Genomic DNA, 22,228 nt, shown 5'->3' on the forward strand with positions numbered 1-22,228 from the left:
GCCTGGAGTTTGCTAAAAAACACCTGAAGGACTCCAAGATGGTGAGAAATAAGATTCTCTGGTCTGATGAGACCAAGATAGAACTTTTTGGCCTTAATTCTAAGCGGTATGTGTGGAGAAAACCAGGCACTGCTCATCACCTGTCCAATACAGTCCCAACAGTGAAGCATGGTGGTGGCAGCATCATGCTATGGGGGTGTTTTTCAGCTGCAGGGACCGGACGACTGGTTGCAATCGAGGGAAGGATGAATGCGGCCAAGTACAGGGATATCTTGGACGAAAACCTTCTCCAGAGTGCTCAGGACCTCAGACTGGGCTGAAGGTTCACCTTCCAACAAGACAATGACTCTAAGCACACAGCTAAAATAACGAAGGAGTGGCTTCACAACAACTCTGTGACTGTTCTTGAATGGCCCAGCCAGAGCCCTGATTTAAACCCAATTGAGCATCTCTGGAGAGACCTGAAAATGGCTGTCCACCCACGTTTACCATCCAACCTGACAGAACTGGAGAGGATCTGCAAGGAGGAATGGCAGAGGATCCCCAAATGCAGGTGTGAAAAACTTGTTGCATCATTCCTAAAAAGACTCATGGCTGTATTAGCTCAAAAGGGTGTTTCTACTAAATACTGAGCAAAGGGTCTGAATACTTATGACCATGTGATATTTCAGTTTTTCTTTTTTAATAAATCTGCAAAAATGTCAAAAATTCTGTGTTTTTCTGTCAATATGGGGTGCTGTGTGTACATTAATGAGGAAAAAAATGAACTTAAATGATTTTAGCATATGGCTGCAATATAACAAAGAGTGGAAAATTTAAGGGGGTCTGAATACTTTCCGTACACACTGTACATACATGGGACACAGGAATTTCCCAATTGTGGGATCAATAAAGTCCTACCTATCTACCTACACACTGAACTGTGAGTTCTTCATAGCTGTTGGTATGGTCCAAAGGTTATGAGTCATGAATCTCCCTTGCTGAGATTTTACACCCTTTACCGGACAGTCATAACCTGTCAGTTTGAAATCCTGGGCAGTTTTAACACTATCAGTGTAGTTTTAAATAACCTCTTTTGTTTTCCAATGCCTTGTCCCAGTGTTTGTGTGGCACTGTGTCACAGTAAACCATTGGCCATTTTTAAATTCATATTGAGCAGAAGTCTTTTTCATAATTCTAAAGGACGAAATACCCTGGCAAAATAAAACTTTTTAATATTGGATAGTAAAGTAAGGATATTAAAGTAGTATTTGGGCCTAACCCTGACCAAAATCCTCAGTGTGCATGTGAAATTTAGCCTGAACACAGCCTGATTACAGCAGCACCCTCAGGGAATATTTTACTCTTTTTCAGGGACTGTTTGCTGTAGAGTATTTGTAGTAATATTAAATCTGCCTAGTTTAAAGGCAGTTGAAGTACAAATTTACTGAGACATTGATGTTTGGTGTGCTTAAAAGTACAACAGATTTTATGCTTTGAAGTCATACAGGTTGGTGCAGCAACACTTTTTTATATGAGAATTAGTTTATCGTGTAATGCTGCCTATAGTGGAGCTTAACTGACTGATCATGTCTGCTTCTCTTTACTAAAGGCTTTGACTGTCGCTGTGGCAACCTCTTCTGTGCCATTCACCGTTATTCTGACAAACACGATTGTCCCTATGATTACCGGAGTGCAGCTGCTGCCCGCATACGCAAGGAGAACCCCATCGTGGTAGCTGAGAAAATTCAGAAATTATGAGGACTGAGTACAAAAAAAGTCTCTCTGACTTTGTGAATTTGAACAATGGTGACTCAATGAAAATACCTGTTATCATGGCTTCATTTGTTCATGGTAATCCAAGATGGGTGGGTTGGGGTGGTGAGGTCACAGCCACTGTCCAGACACTTCCCTTACTATCATCTCCCTCTCTCCACTAGTGACTGTGGCTGAACCTGTGTGTGTGTGTATCTGTATGAAAGTGTGTGTGTGCACATTTGCTTGAGAGTTGGGGAGACAGCCGTAGGGGCTTGGTGAATGTAAGTGTTGCAGTGAAGAGGGAAGGAATTTGATTTTCCCCCTTTTTGTTTCTCAACTTGGGGAATCATGTGGGTTTATTTTTATACAATCCCTGTAAAGTAGTTGAAATGAGTCAGGGGTAAAGGAAGGTGTCACAGCCTGGATAAGGACACACAGGTTTAGAAGGCCTTGGGAGTTTTTACAAACTTAACTGGGAAAGTTAATGTATCAGCAAGACCTTTTAAGGGCTTTGAAATAGAGTTTTTTTTTCCTCCCAGAATTTAAATGATGTCATCTAATTGTCAAATTGGCATTTTTACCCCTTCCACCTCCTCTTACCTTTACTTACCACGTGTTGAACTCCCAAGTTTCAGCATTTTCCAGAAATGTTTCTCTTTGATATATTAACTTCTCATTCTGATATTGGGTGCATGAACAATTATTACCCTGGGGGGGCAGGGCGGGACGGGACGGGACGGGACAGAGTAGGGGAAGCTGAGAATCTTGACTTAACTGAGTGATTGAATTCTTTTTTTTTTTTTTTCTTCTTTTTGTTTTAATGAGTGTATGACAGAAGATCTATATTAATATATTGTAGTTAGCTTGAATTGTGTGATTGCATTCTATTTATTTTTATCGTTTGGTTGGTCTGTGCTGGAGGATTGGCGGCATGTGTCAGCAAATCATTAAGATTTGAACTTACCCTTTTCAATTTAAGTAATTCCATCTTAATTATGTAACCTTTTGAAGAAAAAAATACACAAGATCTGAGGTGATGGAGTAGAGTCCAGTTAAGCTGTTACAATTAAGACATGCAGTAAAATGTACGTTATTTTGGATTTGGAAGCCAAGCACAATTTAACAGTGTCAGCTACAAAGTACAAGTTGATGTGCTATGCCTATTTAGTTTTATTCAGCATTTGGGTCATTCAGTTTATATTTGATCTGTACAGCAGGTTTCTTGAAATGTCTGTTCACTTAATGAAACTTTGTGTAAGGCAGTGTGTTCTCCTTGAATGCTCTTTTCCATGGAGTCAGAGTGAAGCTCCATGTTTATCTAACCACCAGCAGACCACTAACACATGCTGAATGAAAACTGACCTGGGTCACAGTTAATCTGCATATTGACACACCTTGTTCTCATTCAAAATAAAGGCCATTGCAATGCTGCTGTGCTGTGCTGTGCTGTTACAACATGCTCCAATTCAGCCGAATCCTTACTTCTAGCTAGCTTCTTGTAGGAACATCAAACTTACATGCATGTGTGCAGACAAACATATAAGTTACTGTTTTGTAACTGGCTGCACAGTTTGAAATGAAGCTGGAATGTTTAAAAAGCCACACAACAGTAGCACAATGCATGGCCAGAACTTCGAGATTCACTTTAACAGGACTCTACTGTGTTTTCCCCAAATGTAAATACCATATGGCTCCTATTCATATAATATAATCTTATTGTAGATCTTTGCCACATAATAAAAGTGGGGGACTAAGGTGACGCATAGTACTATGTGTATAAAAGTGCTTTTAATAATTATCCCAAAAAAAAAAGTGCCACAAATGGCACAGTATTTTCCCCTCCATCTTATTTACCACATCATCTGCCCATGTAATGTCCAGAGTATGTTTCTTAACAGGTTCTACCATGAGTTTCTCTATGGGCCACGTGTGGCTTCTGTTTTACAATTCTAGTCAAATTATTAAGAAGCTCTTATAACATTTGTTAACCTCTGTGAAGTACACAGTATTCCAGTCCATGCTTTTATCTGGTTACTGATCTATTCATAGCATAGCGATATTGAACGTTAAAAAGGCCCCTTGTGAAATGTGAAGGGGAAATTCAGGTTTCAGCTTTTCATTATCAAAAGCTTTCCTTGTAAATGTTGCTTGATCTTGATCATCAAATATTTATGGAAGTGTATGCATTTTCTAAATAAGCCGATACAGAATGCATTGGACATGAATTAGTTTCTTCTTTGTATACACAAATATCATGTTGGGCCTTGTTGAATTTTGTTCTGGCTCCTTTGCTGGGAAACTTGGTCTTCATCACAACTCATGTTTAAGTCTTAGTATTGATGATGGACTAGTCTAATTGACTTTGCAGTTTATCATGTCAACATGGGGACTGTTGACCTGGGATAAGAAGGTTCATCTGAAACTTGGACTGTGATTTAAGTATTTCCTTCATTTGGAAATTCTAATTTCAGAAGGAGTTTATGGGGATTCTTGAGTGATGATTATGTACTAGTAGAATAATTGTTTTTATTTAGGGAAACGTGGTTGGTGTAGTTCTGTGTTCCCTATGGTGTATGTTGTATTTCACTAGTCCTCAACCACAATGCTTCCAAAACAAAAGTAATCAATCTTTGCTAATTCTGAAAATGTTGACTGGCTCTGGTTTGTAAGATGTGGCACTGGCAGGGTGTGAATTTTGCTTAAAAATGACTGAACTTTGTCACATGACAGAAGGAAAGATCTCTGAGCAGAACCAGAAATTGTAACCAAAACTCTTGGGGGATCTAATGACAAAACTTCTTGTTTGTGGTACAACAAGGTTCTTGGGTGAAACTTTACACTGATACTGTATCTCAGGCATGACAAGCCACACATTTTTCATTTAACTAAGGCACTTATACAGACTCTTGGTTGTATGCATCAGTCCATATTCTCTGTTGAAGTCAAAAGATGCCATTGTCTTTACTTGTCCATCATTTAAAAGATAAGTGCCTGTCTTACAAGCTATAGCCAGTCACCTCTTTCAAAAGTCATATTTGATGTCAGCACCTCAACATCCATAAAAATCAATACATTTCAATTTGGAAGCAGAGAAGTGTAAACCAGTGTATTCATAATAATGAGACTTGCCTGCTGGGTTGGTGACCATTTGGAAAATATTGTTGCCAACAAAATGTTGTCTCTCTCTCTACAGATTGACAGTCCTTTCAGAGAAAAAGCTCGTTTTCAGGTGATTGTTCAGTTGTGTAAATCATGTGGATTTCATGGTTTACACTGTTTTCTAGTGACTGCCCATGCCATGCCTGCTATTTTTCCTTAATAAATGTGAGTAGTTTGAATGTAAATCATGCAATAAGCTGAAAGGTCATTTATCAAACTGCTTGGCCCTAGTGCTGACTATGTCAGAGGATGGAGGCCCAGTTTTCTTGCATGATTTGGGAGAGTTGGACAACTGAAGTAGTTTGGACTGTTTGTGATGAAGGACTTGGTGCCAGCATTTAGGGCAACCACACCTAAGTATTCTAGATATTGTCAGTTCATATACATTTTTCTTCCTTCTGTTTTGTTGTTTTGATAGAGTATTGATGTCTTCAGGCCTGTCTTTAGTACAGCCTCTCTTAAACAATATCTTCATCATACAAGGGTTTTGATTGATAAAAATGATAAACCTGCCATTTATGGTGATTCCGTTAACTTTAGAAGTAAAGACTAATGAAGATTATTCATTGTCTTTTGAGATGAGCTTGAAGAACATCAAATGAAATTTACAATGTTCACAGAGCAGTAGTTCTTGTCCCTTGGCACTCCAGTCCCCCAGAAACACCACCAGATATCTTATTTTGTTTTTCTTTAAAGATTTAGGATTGTATGATGTGTAAGAGTAAGTATAAAACAATAAAATCACAAAGTTTATTTTAAATTACACTTGTCTTTAATATTTGTTTCACTCTGTAGTCTTCTAAATGCATTATTTAGTGTTCAGTGAAACAATTTAATTCATCTCTATTTACAAGCATTCAGTTCCTTTGCTTTGCTAGATCAGTAAATTTGTATACTGTTGCCCCTCTGCTTTGTACTTTTATACACCGATCAGGCATAACATTATGACCACCTGCCTAATACTGTTTACATAGGAGTCAATGTGGCAGTTGGCTGTCACTCGTGTCACTCTGCAGCTCACTGTGCATCTTCTGTGAATCCATTTGCTTCCACAGTTCTACTGTCAGGAAGAGCATAGATGTGTCTACAATTCAGTGAGAAACTTATGTAAAAGGAGTGAAAACTGTGGTCGTGAGGACGAGATGGAGAATCTTTTAGACAAATTCAACACCCTCACCACTCTGTGTGATATCACCACTACAGCCCCTGACTCTCTCTCTTCATAGAGACCAATGGACAGTATTTCTCATTTTCAACCATTTTAACAAAGATTAAAATAAATGTTAATCTTTTGAAAAGTACAAATGGAAGTTAAAAGTTTAATCTACAGTAGGACAACCTCATCATCAGTGAGCCGTGGGCGTCCATGACCCTGTCACCAGTTCACCATTTGTCCTTCCTTAGACACTGTTGGTAGGTACTAACCACTGCAGACCAACAACACCCACCAAGACCTGCAGTGTGGGAGATGATCTGACCCAGTCATCTCACCATCACAGTTTGATCCTTGTCAAAGTCACTCACATCCTTACACATGTCAGTTTTTCCTGCTTCCAACACTAACTTTGAGGACTGAATGTTCATTTGCTGCCTAATACACCCCACACACTGACAGGTGCCATTGTAACAAGACAGTCAGTGTTATTCACTTCACCTGCCAGTGGTCATAATGATATGGCTGATCAATGTAGTCTCAGATTCAGCACAGCACTGTAATGTGCTTCAGTACAAGAAGAAATGTCATGAGGTCTACTGTGCTGAATTAAGTATGTGTTCTGTCATTCACATAGCAGGATTTTGTAAGTTTTTCTTTTTACTTCATCAGTTCTAACAGATTTTTTTTTTTTTGTTTAAATAATTGCTTGCCTTACTAAAAACAGTTATGTCATCCCACATTTCTTCAAAAAAGACCTTAAAAGTCTTTGAATACAGTTTTAAAGAGGGGAACAAACAGAAAAGGGCCAACAAAGAGTCGTATCAGTGCAGTATCCTGCCAGTGCTGTCAGACTAAACACATGAGTTAAAGGTGGTTACTAGTGCATATATAAATATTAAACATTAAATCAGGCGTTTCAGCAGGTTTTTTTTTAATAAAATAATGCGGAAAATGGTTTCATTTTATATCTTTGTGTACCCCATTATGTCAGTTTTCTCCAATATAATTTTAATAGTGTGATTGATTTATTCTGTGGTCATTTTAATGAGTGACTCATGGTCCACCAACACAGGTGTTTTCACTTAACTGACCTAATTAGATGACCCCTTAGCTCCCTCGGGGCCTGAACACACTGCTACATACACATTTTACAAAACAGACATTTTAACTTGAACACACTAATAAACAATAGCTTAGTGTCCCTGGAACGCAGCCATGATTAATGTTATTACATACAGTACTTTGGTTTTTAACACTTTTACATATCAAAATGCCTGGTGTAAAAAGTTCTATTAAAATCTCTGTAAAAATGAAAGAACTCGATTAAGTGCCCAGAATTTTCTGACTTCAGCAATGACCCAGCATAGATTAATGGATGAGTTTACCCATGTTACAAAAAACATATGCACAGATTTCTCACTTGCCTACTTCTGGTGGTAGTTAGTTTAGGTTTTATTTGCCCAGGTTTTAAGAGGTTTTGGATAATCCCCAATTCCCATTCCCCACTGTTACCCATTCAAAGTTGAACTACTTTCTACTGAAAAATAATACAGTAGTTCCTGTGAAAACAGAGGTGACAGTGAGGTCTGTGAGCCCCACAAATGAACCGATGAGACTGTATGTCCGATGAAACCAGAACTATCTGTTTTGCTGGATAGAATTGAGGTAAAAAACAAAATATAATTTGGATATGTAATTTGGATGACCTGACCCTATAAAGACAGAAGAGGTTTAATTAACCTGAGTAAATGAGAACACCTCTATTTCTCTCTTTATGTCTGTGTTTGCTGGGCCTGTAACAAGGTGGGCTCTTGCTTGTGGCCTTGGGTGGGCTATATAACAAACTGAATGACTGACACGTGCATTTCTCTGTAATAATGAGTAGTAAGGGTGATTCCTGAGCAGGAAAGCTTTTTCCTCAGCAACTCACAGGAAAACTGTTCTGTACAGTGTCTTGTGTTATGCATGGGAGGGGTTTAGGTATGACCCGAGTATAACGGGTCCCTGCGCTTAGACACGTATGGCCCTCTACTCCTGCCACATAGAAGATAAAATGATTACAAATATAGCGTCACCAGTACAAAATTATTGTGATGATTCACGTGTAATTTACCATTTATCTTTAAAAGGGCAAATGAACAATCAAGTTCAAGTATGACATATTTTACAACTTTGTCGCCCACACTGATAACACGTTTCCCTTAATTGCCCAATGGAAACTCATTGCGTCACATCCGGTCAGCTGCCACTTCCGGGTGCGGTAAAACAGCAGAGAAGTAGGAAACACCACACGTATATGGATTAATCAAAAGGACAAGACACTGGCTATAAAGTCGGAGGAGTTTGTGGTATCGTCCACAGTGGATTTATAGAGATAAACACACAAACTGGAGACTGTTTTAACGATATTTTACTTCGTCTGACGGACTGAACGTTGTTTTTACCGAGTAATCGTTTATGTCTTCTTGCTAGCTTATACCAGCGCAGTGTTAGGTGATACGCGTAGACGAATAGATTTCTCTTTTGGATAAGCTACTCGTGGTCACAGTTATTCCCGATAAATCTCTTATTCGTATCGGCACTGCGTGTTTGATTGTAATTGTAAGGCGTTTTCCGAGTTTGTTTTGGTCGGGACTGCATTAGAAACACATGTTCCTAACTGTGAACACAAGTAAGAAAAAAAACTCTTTTCCTCAAATATCCAGGACACATTGAGAAACATCTCAACAAGTGGAGAAAATGGATGTGATGTGGACTTCACTCACCACACAGAAAACACAGCAGATGCTTGGTAAATAACACTTTCCTACAGCTGGTAGTCTCCACTACTTTTTCCTGCTCCTGCTGACGTCACATAACAAACAGTATCCCGTGTTTGAATTTGGCTGAGGTGGAGAAGGTCTTCTTTGTTTTATTTTTGTTTCAGCACGGCCCATATTTGCTTAGGCCAAGCTCTTCATATCAACAGGTATGTCTACTTTTGTTTTTGTAATATGATTGTACTCTAGGTTTGAAGGAATGTCACGTAGCCCTGTGTTTAACTATTACTTTCATTGGTGACTCATCTATTAATTATTTGCCTTAATATATGCTAAAATAAATAGCAACAGCCATCATGACTTACCAGAGCCTCAACTCTCAGTTGCTTTAGCTTGATAAATAGGCCATTTTTAATGACATGACAAGGGAAACTCTTCACATATGTGCAGCTGTAACCAGAAAATATCTAGCTTGCATCTAACAGATAAGTGCTGATTTACTGGTTATTTTCTAGAGTAACTGTTTTATTAAAAAATGTCAGCAAACAGTTAAAAAATTCCATCAGAAATTCCAAGGGGACGTCTTTCAATGTCTTGTTCTGTTTACTAACATAGAAGAATAAGACAACTGTAACATACTAATATATGAGAGATTGAAAGCAGTGAATTTTGTTTGAACATTTGCTGAAATGTTTAGTTGATTACCAGTGTTGTTTTTGTTGTTGGTGGTGGTCTAATTGACTAATTCATTTGCTTCTAATTTGATAGAATTACCAGATAAATCATCAGTGATATTATATTACTAAGGTGTAGTCTCCCCAATGTTTATTGCATAATATGTATCTGATTGTTTATAATCTATGTATGTCCAGAGCTGATGTTTAAAAAAAAAAAAAAAAAGTTTTTAAGTTTTTATTGCCTTTGTTGCCACAGACTGAGTGCTTTGTAATAAGTATCTCATTGTTTTAACACTGGGATGATATGCAGTTATTAGCACAGTGATTCTCTTGTCCTCCTCCTTCACAGTGAAGGATGAATGGTCTCTCTATCAGTGAGCTCTGCTGCCTGTTCTGCTGTCCGCCCTGCCCTGGCCGCATAGCAGCCAAGCTTGCCTTCCTGCCCCCTGAGCCCACATACACCTTTCTTCCAGACACAGAAGCAGGCCCAACTGTGCCAGGGGGAACAGGGACATCTAGCCTACGGTCACAGAGCGGAGGATCATTTGCAGGAAGCGGAGGGGCTGGGGCTGTGGAGGGGAGATGGAAGCTTCACCTGACAGAGCGAGCAGAGTTTCAGTACTCACAGAGAGAGCTGGACATGACAGAGGTGTTCCTCACTCGATCCAGCCGAGGGAACAGAGTCGGCTGCATGTACATTCGTTGTGTTCCTAATGCCAGGTGGGTATTCATTTTAATGTATATTTATGCCTGTAAGGGCAGTGTGCCACAGCTCACCGCCCTGATCAGCTGATGTGTACACATACTGGCAAAGTATATAGGAAAGAAAGATTATTGCGCTCACACAGTTAATAAAATTCAAAGGACACAACCTTTAAAAACCATATAGAATTGGTGCTAAATATATTAATAAATAACTATAATATGGAGTTATAACAAACATCACTAACAACAATAAGGCGGTTGTGCATAAATGCATTAAAAACGGGGATTGAAAAGATGGACAGCTCGAATCCATCTACTGTGATAATCTTTGAACGGATCTTAAAAATACTGTTCTGGATGTTTCCCTTTCAGACTGTAAACTATAGAAATTGTTAAAAAGGCACAAAATTGTGATAAATTATATTTTAGGTAGATTGAAAGGTTTATCTACCCTTTGAATTAGTGTGGCAACAGATCTAATTGGTGTAATCCAACTGTTCATAGATGGACACATTACTGATTCCGAGGGAATCCTCAGGCATCCAGCAGGTTACAGAAGGAAGACAAATGGATAAAAATACTGAGAGCACCCCAAGCAAGGAGATAATGGTTGCTTGATCTTTCTCATTCATTGTGTCACTCTTCCTCAGATGCCTTTTCACAGACTTTTTTCTTGTCAAATGTCTTGCACACATATCCAGCTCTGTTTCCATTCCTTGTCACTCTGTCGACTCGACTGATTTTCTCTTCCTACTTCTCCATGGATTACTGTCATCCCTTTTAACGGAGCTTGAATCCCTCATGCTTGGTAATTCAGTTTTATGATAATAATAGTAATTTTAAAAAAACATCACATCTGGTTTTCCCTCCTGTAGGTTTGTATCATTGATCTTATTGTCAGTGATTGATAGATGGAAGTGATTATATCATCTGGCATAAGAACTGAAAGAGTATTTTATAACAAGTACAACTATTTAACTTTAGTTTGACACCCATCCATCTCCACTGTGCTGCTGCTGATTAATTCACCAAAACAATTAAAAAGAAATGGACAGGCTTGTGTTACAGTCCATGTATCTTATATTAATGGCTGTCTAGAATTACACAAGAATGAATCCAAACTCGACCTGACATGGCCAAGTCATTGTCATGCCACATTTTGAGTGGAGATGTGAAGAGCAAAGGACATATGGGATTATAAACAAGACAACAGAGGGCAGATCAGATTTCTCTGGAGTACGCAACCTGCATTCATGAATAAAAGGCCAGGGCTAGAAAACCCAGCATTTGTAGTAGATACCCTGCTGCTTCATATATATGTGTCTATTTCCAGCTGTAACAGAAGTATTTGCTGGGCATACAAACCTCTTTTGGGTCTAGCTCTATGGCCCATTTACTAACCTGTCTCGTACTGTATGTGTGTCCTCTCAGATTTACAGTGCTTTTCTCCCACGGAAACGCAGTTGACCTGGGCCAGATGAGCAGTTTCTACTTTGGCCTCGGCACTCGCATCAACTGCAACATCTTTTCCTATGACTACTCGGGCTATGGTGTCAGCACTGGCAAGCCCTCTGAGAAGAACCTCTATGCTGACATAGATGCTGCCTGGCACGCCCTGCGCACACGGTAGGATATGATCTAATTGGCCCATATGCATTCTGATTTATTATACTTTGTCTTGCTCTGCTGAGAGAGGGCACACTGTTTATACTGAGGAGGAAAAAGATGTGAAGAAGGGGTTAATAAAGATGGCAGAGGCTGTGATCAGGACAGAGCTGGGATGCAGAGAGTAGACTAGACTGAACACAGATGCCATGGGAATAAAGATGCATAAAATGGATGAGGAGAGAGGGGGCTTGGGTGGGGTGTGTGGTGGGGGTTGTCTCAAGGATGTTGCAGTTTGATGAACTGTCTCATTAGTGAAAGCTGAGCAGCTGTAGCCCTGAGAAAACATGACACTACAAAGCACTGACTAAGAGTTGGCTAAGGTGAATTTACATTTGGGCGCATCTGTCATTGAAATGAACTATTCTTAGATTTTGCTGCTGTAAATTTTTGCCAGGCATCCTACATAGTTCTATTTTGTTTAACCTGTATTCTAAGCTTTTCTCTGTCTCTTTGCTTTTGCCAGGTATGGCATTACCCCAGAGAATATTATCCTGTATGGACAGAGCATTGGCACAGTTCCAACTGTGGACCTGGCATCACGGTACGAGTGTGCTGCTGTGGTCCTTCACTCGCCTCTGACATCTGGCATGAGAGTGGCCTTTCCTGAGACAAAGAAAACCTACTGCTTCGATGCTTTCCCCAAGTATGTCCCTCCTGAATGCTGGGTCCTCATCTTATTGTTACTGTTCAGATACAAATAATACATGGTATACATAATACAGAGTGGGCCAAGGAAAAGTAGCCTGCCTCCAAAACAATCCACTTGCTTGTTCATCTTGGTGGGTTACTTTTGCATGGCCCACCCTGTATATTGGCATTTTCACATATGTGCACATCTGTCAACAGAAAAGTTCTCTTTCAAAGAACTCTCACACCAGAGGTCTGTGTTGTCTATCAGGATCTGCAACAGTCATTTTCATCTGGCACCTTTTCAAGCAGGTTATTCTTCTGTGTAGCTGCAGCTCACGTTGTGTCAGTTTCCACAGAGATGTGGAGATCAGTAACTCAGCCGTGATGAAGTTGATTTAATAACCATCATATATAACATCAATATAATCCAGCCTTCTTAAATAATTCTTTCTAATATTACTGGACAGAATTTCATTAGCACAGAAGGAAGTTTTATGGTTATCACACTCTATCAGCAACATTAATAATCATATACAGTATGTAACCCTTGATTTATTAGTTCAATCCAGTCATTGTCAACAGGATTTAAAGACCATAGCAGTGTCATTTTTTTTACTTCAACATTACCCAAGAGTATCATTAACAACCTTTTGCATGAGTGCATAGACCTGTTCAGTGCAATAACACTGCAAGGGCAAAGTTTGGGTCCAGAGTTTTTTTTTTTTTATTTACTGATAAGTAAACACTTCCACAAGAAATGAATCTGGGCCAAGTGAGAATTCTAACATTATTAGTTTTACACTCTTTACTGAAACTCCCAGTCATGCCGACAGTTGCAGTGTTATTAGTCTGCTACAACGAATTTAAACACGCAACAGACATTGTTTCTGTCTTAGTTTATCTTTACTGTTCCCAGTATAAAATAGACACTCTGTCTAGTGGGAAGCACTCAAGGAAGCACATTTATTATGCAGAAACATGAAAAACCAAAAAGATTTGATGCAAGTGTTTATGAACCTGCCATCATAGATTGGTACAGTAATTTTAGCAAAGGGAAAAAGTATTGGAGGAAGTGTGTTAGCTGTTTGACCTGAATAAGGCTGAATTAGTATAGAGAGAGGTGGAAGAAGTTAAACATCAGCAGCCTGGACTATGCCAATACCTACAGACACATTGTTTGTTAATGACAGCAACGAGGCCATGATTACAGTCCTGTAACAGAATCCAGGTGGCTGGGTGTATGTGTCAGTACTGTTTGGCCCTGTAAACATTTCAGAGCTTCTTTTAATGCTTAGCGATCACTGAGAACCTCCTACTCCGATGAGATTTGATGCCACACATTTGTGCGTGATTGTAGGTGTTCATTGTATTGTTACTGTGTTCTTTGGTTTTATTTTAAAATATTCCCCTGACTGGACAATAGCAAGGCAGAGTGATGCTATCATTAGTCAGACTCTATCCCTTCTGTTCTTGTTGTTAGTTTAGTTTTCAGTGCAGAGTCTAGTCCCAGATGGTACAAGTGGGTGAGGAGCAGAGGTGGTAGGAAACCAGGGGGATGCCTTAATGTGTGTGTACTGAGCTGAGAAAGTCTCTGGTGTTCACCTGTTCATATTCAGAGGGGGCAGCTAGCACTCTTATCTTTCTCTCTGTCAGTCTGTATCTTTCTCCACTTTTGTCTTTGTAAAATGTGTCTAAATTAGGGATGCACATTTTGAGCAGTTTTCTTTATTGGTTTTCAGCCACATTAATCAATTATCACTTAATCATTCATTTGAGATAGATATATTCATGTTAAAACAGTTTTTACTACTAATGTGATCTATAACCCCCCCCAACTTTCATGTTGATTCTGTGGGAAGCATGCGGTGCTCTCGACTCTGTGACTCTGCGCTAATGCAGGCACTAGACAGCAATTCAGTAGAAACTTCATTCCCCAGTGTTCATCAACACAACTGCAACAGTGTGTACATATTTTCATTGATTATTGATTAATTGCTATAAATAATTTAACAAATTAAATTGGGCCATATTATTATTTGACATGTTCATTTCAGTCAACACAATCACTCAGCAAATCCCATTGTTCATGTTTGTCCTTGTAGACAGTACAGAGCTTCACATTTGTGCTGCAGCGATAGGTGGGCCAGCATTAGCATTTATATGCACCCAGGCAATAAAACCCTTATTTATCACTGGGCTGCTACATGCGATGCTGTTTTTGCAAAACAAATATAATGACACTAAAATATTTAGCTGCTTGTAAAGCAGTAAAATGTTTTATTGAGTGTTGCAGTCCAGACAGCAATGGAGCTCCTCCAGTCCTTTTAGATATTTTTATTTCATCTATGAGAAGATGTTTTACTGACCTTTTTTTCCCAGAGCAGCACAGACCCATTAGGGTGTCACTTTTTATGGCAGTGGCTTTATGATTCCAATTTTCCATGACTATTGAAGTGCCTTGTGCAGTCTGTTTTCAGAGCTCTGGGGAACTAATATGGACAGGCAGCTCTTTGGTATCTCTAAAACTGTATTCCACCTTTTCCCCATTTAGCATTGAGAAAGTGTCCAAAATCACATCTCCGGTGCTCATCATCCATGGGACGGAAGACGAGGTGATCGACTTCTCCCATGGCCTGGCTCTGTTTGAGCGCTGCCCCAAGGCTGTGGAGCCTCTCTGGGTGGAGGGAGCAGGACACAACGACATTGAATTGTACAGCCAGTATCTGGAGCGCCTGCGTCGCTTCATAGGGCAGGAGCTGGTGATACAACATGCCTGATCAAAGTCACTACACTCATTATCAGTGTCATCATTACCATGTTTCCTCTCTGATGGAAATCCAAGAGTTGTCTGAACAGTCCTTGGCTTACTGCAACTTCCAGAGGTGTAAGGTTTCACATACTGTATAGTGCTCTGTTCTCTGGGCCCAGGATGCCTTTAACGGACCATGGATCGATACGACACAGAGGAAAGGACAGTGTATATCAGATATGCGTGAGAGCGAAAGACTCCTCTTTTTTTAACAGTACAGTTGCCATGTGTCATGTCACTGTGCAGTGATAATTTGTGTTGAAATTAAATAGAGAGGGTGAGTTAACAGTACAACAAACTGATAAATTATCATGTACGCTGTGGAAAGTTTTCAGCCTGATCGTAGAGTTTGTGTGTAACTAACCTGTTAACCCAAGTTAAATGGACTGTGGTGAAGCATGGTGGATATTCCACCCTCTGATGTCTAGTGGGGAATATTTTGGGCTTCTCACAAACAGGTGTGTGATTATGTTCTCCACAGTGAATTAGTTTTATTAGCACCTGTACAATCTAATGCAATCCAATAGAAAAGCCATCCAGTAAATCCTGTTTCACAAGGGTTTATTTGGTGGTGTTGTGTTGAACTGCATTACACTGGAAAGTGTTTCTAATGTCCCTCGTGTATGTAGACTGGGGGGTGGATTAAAAAAAACGAACCCCTCTGTATTCTTGGCAGGAAATGACATTAATGAATATAGATGCATTTTGAGTGTGTTTGATTTTCACTGTACTGAACATTTTGCTCAGGTGACCCTTGTTTAGACATTGGTATGAATGCGTGTTGTTTTATATGCAGTTGGCTAAATCGCCTCAGATCATTTATAGCAAAACCTTCTGAAATCACATTGATCCAGGGTGAGGACTTTTTTATTTTGAAATTTAACCAGTAATGAATCGTGAATCACACTCCGTAAGGGAGTACAGACCAAACCTTGAGTTTAGTGAGCCCTAACAAGGTGTTAGTATTATTATTATTATTATTATTATTATTTGCTGCAGTTAATTTATCTTGCTATTTGCAACACATTTACGTCCCAGTGATGGCGCTGGATCAGCTGAAGAACAGCTGATGTTCCAGAGCCTCAGAACACTCCTTCATTTAGTGGAATGCCTGTGACAGTCTGTTGTGTTAGCCCCATCCATTTGTTGTAGGTTCCTAGTCTTGTTTTTGTCTCGCACACCAGCAGATCACAGCTGTGCGTTCCTGTTTTGCTCAGTGTCTGGAACAAGAGAAGCAACACTAAAATTAAACAGGTCCTGTTTTTCTCCCTCCAGCCTGTTTCTGTCTCCATGTCTTTGGGTTTTTCTTTTATGTCTGATGGCTGTCTTACTCATCATTTACTCATGAGCTTCACATTATTAACTGTTGTTCCTACCTTTAACTGGATAAGCACAAAGATGCTTTATAGCAAAGCAGTATAGTTCATTGGTTGTTTTACAGCTTTACCAAAGTAGGAAAAGAGATCAGTGTTTGCTATTTATCGTCCTACAAAACACTACTTTTCCACCACTCTTTTAAATTATATTGTCAGGCAGAGGTAGATAAGCTGTATGAAATTGTAGAACATCTTGTCTCTGTTTTGCCATTGACTTCTTGGTAACACTATGGTTTTTACTACACAAAGCTAATATTTCAAAAGTACAATTTCTAGTTCTAATTTCTGCTGCTATGGCTGTAAGACAGGAAAATCAAAAATGATGAGCTGCCCCTGTTTTGTTGTTTTTTTTTGTGCTGATTATTTGAGGAAATATTGCAAATTAATTGGCTCATTTTGCTGCAGGTGTCATCTTTTTCTTTTCTGTGACAGTACAAAAACTGGTACAACATGATGTGAGCTGGTTGCCCTGTTGACGTTGTTTTGGGTTGACTAATGGGGTAAATCATAATCCCTTTTTTCACTGCCTTTGTGAGAGTCCCTGCATCTTTTGAACCTCAGTGTTGCAGTGTTCAAGTTCTTAATTGAAAGTTAAGACTCTTCCGTTTGATGGGCTTTAAGAAGGAGTCAGGATTTTCTTGTTGATGTATGAACCAAAGTCTTGTTTTTGTTTATTTTACCTGCTGTTTAGGTTTGTGTCTTTGCAACCAAAGGCATTTTTAATTAGATTTTTTTTTTTTTTTATCTGTATGCTTTGATTTTCTTCCACTATTCCTTTGGATGCAAATGAAATGTATAAGTGTCATATCACTAAATAATGTTTTATCATATTACATCTGGTTTCACATATGCAATAGAGTTTAAATATTATAAATTAACCAAGTTTGGGGTGTTTATTTTTTCAAGCTGTTTATAATTCATCAGCTGTGGAGGGATACAACTCAGCAGTACACTAAAGCTGTGTGTGTTGGGATATGTTTAGAAAAGGGTGTGGGATGATAAAAGAACAATGCCAGAGGAGCTTCAAGCTCGAGACAAAGCTTTTGTTTTAAAAGGAAACTGTTTTCTATTTATCTCAGGCTTGTTTGGATCTCGGGTGTAACACAGCTGTGTATCAGCTTTGTCATTGCACATTGTTGCTCATTATACTGACAAATTTTTTGATTTAAAAAAAAAAGAAGTTTTTTTTCCCTAAAATTCAAGAGAATAAGAAATGAATAAACTATGAACAGTTATTGATAATTAATACAGTTCTTCTGCTCTGTTTTTAGAACGTGCGTTGTCCATCCAGGTATCTTTGTGTGCTGTTTTATTCAGTCCCTGATTTTTCACCCACCACAGTCCTGGTACACAGTGAAGAAAGGCCTCACAGGGCTGCACCAGACAGATCCAAGAAAAGCTCTGGTGAATAACTGGCTGATGTGTAAATTGGTCTTTAATTGCCTTGTGTGTATGTGTGTTTGTGGGAGGGAGAGATTTGGATCAAATTAAGTGCTTTAATTAAATTGGTTCAAAGACTCTGGTCTGTCTCGGCCTCCACTCACTGTCTGCCACCACATTGAATTGTGGGGGACACAGGCAGAAAGATCATAAGCTGCACTCGGCCTCCTGCCCCTTGACGTATTCACACAAACACACTTGTGCCAGCTCTTTTTCAGAGGACTACATAAACAGTCTGGTGTCCCACTCAAATGCTCTAAAGGATTAAAAGCAGCTGCAGCAGCACATCCCCTTGTGTACGACAAAGTTGGTGCAGTCTGACTTAGAGCAACACAACCACCACCACGACTCCACATTCAGCATACATACAGCCTTGATCACAGATTTATATAATCCAAACAACTGAAATAATACACAATTTTGGCATTCTTGATTATGGTTGACGATACTGGAATGTAAAACATTAGGCCATTTGTTAGCAGTCAATATACAGTATGTGAAATTGTCTTGGCCTATAGGACAAAAATACTCTAGTGAGCTCAAACCTGCTTTTGAGCTCATCTGATTTGTACCTGATATCCACTAATAATCAGTCACTAATATGGAGCTCAGATAGAGACGGGTTTGTATCTGTAGCCCAGACACTTAAATAAGAGGGTCTTAAAACAACGTGGCTGTAAGCAAACCTCCTAAAACAATGTTTCCCTCATTAGTTGAGTGCTGCATCTATCTTTATGTGGACTTGAATGTGCTCCCTGCCCTAATGTCATATGGTTGTTTTTGTTTTTATTTACTTGGGGAACACTGAAGCAAAAAACCTTTTCTGCCAAGTGTAATTGCATTTCTGCTTGTGGCCATACATGGTTTATGTCGCTGATATTGCTTTTTGTGTTTTTATGTCTGTTACTGAGGTAAGAGGTGATTTATTTCTACCTGAGGAAGGATTGCTCACTCTGATGAACTAGCTTTTCATGTTTGTCCTCACACAGGAGCAAAGCCCTTTTCATTGCCCTTTATTTAATAAGCACCTCATGCAGAGCGACCACCTGCGCCCTGTGTCACTTTGTCGTCCACAAAGCAGATGGAGCTCACTGAGTGTTTATTTCCATTTTAAAACACTGTTGGTGTGAGTGCAGACTGTGGTGTGTTCTTAGAAGGAAATCACATCCAATCAAAATGCTATAAAGGTGTTATGAACACCTGATAATGTAAAAAATAAATAAATTTGGAATTAACAAAAACGTTCAAGTTAAGTTCTTCTCCTCTCGCCATCTTAACATGGTGGAGAGGTTTGTGTGTCCCAGTGATCCTGGGAGTTTGCTCGGCACTACCTGCCTCTCTCGCTCTCTTTTCTCCCTCTCTCTCCTCAGATATAGGGCCCTGGTACGACTCACGGCTGTGGCGTATTTCACTGGTCACCAGCGTCTCTGTTTAAACCACTGGTGGACGCTCGTTCTCTGCCGGTTCATTGTCAAACGCCATGTGTGTATGTGACCCACAGTCTCCGATCTGCGATCGTCCACATGATCTCAAGTAAGACTGTGGTTGTTTCTGCACTTGCCCTCTGTGCATTTTTCCTGTGGAGGACCTAGTCCTAGCCAGTCTGCGGCTTCTCCGATTACGCTATAGCTACTTTCCCCCAGCACTAGCCCCAGTCTCAGCTGTCACCCTGTACACCGGCACCATCTCGCCTGGGCCGGTTCTCCGCTGCTCATCCCAGCAGTCACCTCTGAGCTACGCATCGCTCCTCTGCTGCAGGTCTCCAGCAGAGCCACCGCTCATATCTCTAGCAGCCTAGCCTGAAGCCAGCACCTTCATCTTTTATCTTTCTCCACCAGTCACTTAGAATTGCGTTTCTGTGCCCAGCCTTTTTTCCCTCTCTCGCTTCCCCATGAGAAGGCAGACATGGGGCCTGGTCAGGCACAGCCCAAAAGAATGACATGGTGCCACTGCCTTGTGGACCCACCACCTGCAGGGAAAAGATTTGGGGTCGTGTGCAGTGCAGGTTGGGCAGCAGGCTAGGTCAGGTACCTGGGCGTGTTGATCTCTGGCTGCCTAGGCCAAATCTAGAATATCACATCTCTGGCGGTGAAGGAGCTGGAGCTTGTGCTGGAGGTGTAGCAATACCAACTAGATATAGCTGGGCTTACCTCCACACATAGTTCTGGCTCTGGAACCAAACTCCCAGGGTTTGGACTCTATCCTTTTCCGGAGTTGCCCAGGGTGAGAGGCATCGGGCAGGTGTGGGGATACTCACAAACCCCAGGCTGAGCACTGCTGTGTTGGAGTTCTCCCCTTGGAATGAGAAGGTTGCCCCTATGTGACATAGAAGTCACTGAAGAACGCCCTGACTGTTGTTTGTGCCTATGCACCAAACAATAGTTAAGAGTATATGGGTTTCTTGGAGCTGTCAACTGATCACCACCTGGCAGTGAGTTGGATCAGATGGCAGGGGAGGCTGCTGAACAGACCTGGCAAACCCAAATGTGTAGTGAGGGTGTGCTGGGAACGCCGGGCTGAAGCCCCTCTTCAGGAGGTCTTCAACTCACACCTCAGGAAGAATTTCTGTCACATCCTGGGAGAGGCTGGGGACATGGAATTCAAATGTGCCACGTTCAAACTCTCCACTGTAGAAGCAGCTATTCTGACTTGTGGCCAGACAGTCTTTGATGCCTGTCGTGACGGCAACCTGAGAACCCACTGGCAAACACAGTGGTGAAGGAAGCTGTCAGGAGGTAGAGTGGGCCATCTCCTAACCAGAAGATTAGTGGTTCAATTCACGGCTTGCCCAGTCCACATGTCGAAGTGTCCTTGAGCAAGACGCTGAACCCCTAGTTGCTCCTGATGATGTCACTGGTGCATGAATGTGTGAGTGCAAATGGGTGAATGGCGAAATAGTGTGAAAGCACTTTGAGTGTGCTGCAATGCATAGAAAACCACTGTATAGGTATATTGCCATTTACAGGGGCTGGTTGGCTCAGGGGTCTCCTGAAGCAGCTGATGGGTACCGGCAAGCCAAAGGGGCTGCAGCTCGAATGGCTGCAGATGCAAAAGCTTGTGCCTGGGAGGAATTTGGTGAGGCTATGGAGAAAAGCTGTTAGTTGGTCTCAGGGAAGCTTTAGTAAACTGTCCAAAGAGTCAGAGGGAGAGCAGGGTCACCACTGAGCCACTGTGCTGGCTGAATTATTCACAAACAATAAATAATACATGGAAATGTGTTTACATAAAAAACTGTGATTATTGAATACATGGTCAGGGAGCTGTGGACCACTGGTTGAAAACCCTGGCCTTAAATCATAACCAGTACATACAAACACTGACATTATTTTTGATGACTGCAGGGACCTGACCAGGTTTTTTGTCCCCCAGATTTCCCCCAGTTTACTCCCATTTTTGTTTGATTTTTTTCCCTCTGTTCCACTTTGCCTTGTCTTTCTTACATAATTCCTTTGATTATTAAAGTTGTATGTGTTTATTTATACATTATCATCATTATTTTTTTATTTTATTAACGCATTTATGATTTTATTTTTTCATTTATTTATTTAGTGCTTGTTGTATGTCAATGAAGTAAACCGAACCAAAACATGCTTTAACATTTAATATATAGAAAAAATGACTCTTTTAGTTGGCTTACTCATGGCTGCTAAAGTAGTACATGCAAACATACTCTTGATTTTATGGATGAGAACAAGTTCACATGTTTTAGTTTTTTATGGGGTTTACAATCAATGACTAGGTAAATAAATTTACTTTACCTTGTTCCTGTTTTGTGTTTTGAATATCAAATCCTATGAATGTTAGAAAATGCACATTTGTTTTTGAATTCCTGGAAGAGAGTGTGACCAGCACGTCAAACACAGTTTGAGGAAGTAAAGGTCATTACTGGTTCATTCAAGTCAGCAGAAATGTCTGCCACTCAGCAAAATAACTTGGGTTCTGACCAGAACAGTCCCCAGTCCTTTTGTTACAATTTAATAAGACTGAGAATGTTGTCAATTATGGAACAAGGCTAAAATGACAAAAGCAAAGTTACCCTCATCTAGCCAGTACATCATGAAGAACATGATGAAAAGTGTTGTGTACTCAAACAGATGTGCAAACAACAATAA

General features: G+C 40.2%; 2 protein-coding genes across 5 annotated transcripts in view; both read left to right on the plus strand.

Annotated features, from left to right (window-relative positions):
- LOC109973058 (AN1-type zinc finger protein 5) overlaps positions 1 to 5,656 on the plus strand; it is a 10,580-nt gene extending 4,924 nt beyond the window's left edge. For all 3 annotated transcript variants that reach the window (XM_020622367.1, XM_020622368.1, XM_020622366.1), the window contains exon 6: positions 1,592 to 5,656. In XM_020622367.1, the coding sequence (XP_020478023.1) occupies positions 1,592 to 1,740 (149 nt within the window). In that variant the 3' untranslated portion in view covers positions 1,741 to 5,656. The remainder of the gene's footprint in view (positions 1 to 1,591) is intronic.
- Positions 5,657 to 8,268: 2,612 nt separating this feature from the next.
- Positions 8,269 to 17,853, plus strand: abhd17ab (abhydrolase domain containing 17A, depalmitoylase b). Of its 2 annotated transcripts, XM_020622382.1 has the most exons (6): positions 8,269 to 8,843; positions 8,979 to 9,020; positions 9,838 to 10,208; positions 11,625 to 11,819; positions 12,325 to 12,504; positions 15,043 to 17,853. In XM_020622382.1, the coding sequence occupies exons 3-6, from the start codon at positions 9,844 to 9,846 to the stop codon at positions 15,266 to 15,268; spliced, it is 966 nt and encodes a 321-aa protein (XP_020478038.1). In that variant the 5' UTR covers positions 8,269 to 8,843; positions 8,979 to 9,020; positions 9,838 to 9,843; the 3' UTR covers positions 15,269 to 17,853. The 2 variants fall into 2 exon arrangements, with proteins under 2 accessions (XP_020478038.1, XP_020478037.1); XM_020622381.1 differs by having other exon boundaries at positions 8,269 to 9,020.
- Positions 17,854 to 22,228: the final 4,375 nt, after the last annotated feature.

Source organism: Monopterus albus, unplaced genomic scaffold (genome assembly GCF_001952655.1).
Source record: "Monopterus albus unplaced genomic scaffold, M_albus_1.0 scaffold279.1, whole genome shotgun sequence".
Taxonomy (NCBI): domain Eukaryota; kingdom Metazoa; phylum Chordata; class Actinopteri; order Synbranchiformes; family Synbranchidae; genus Monopterus; species Monopterus albus.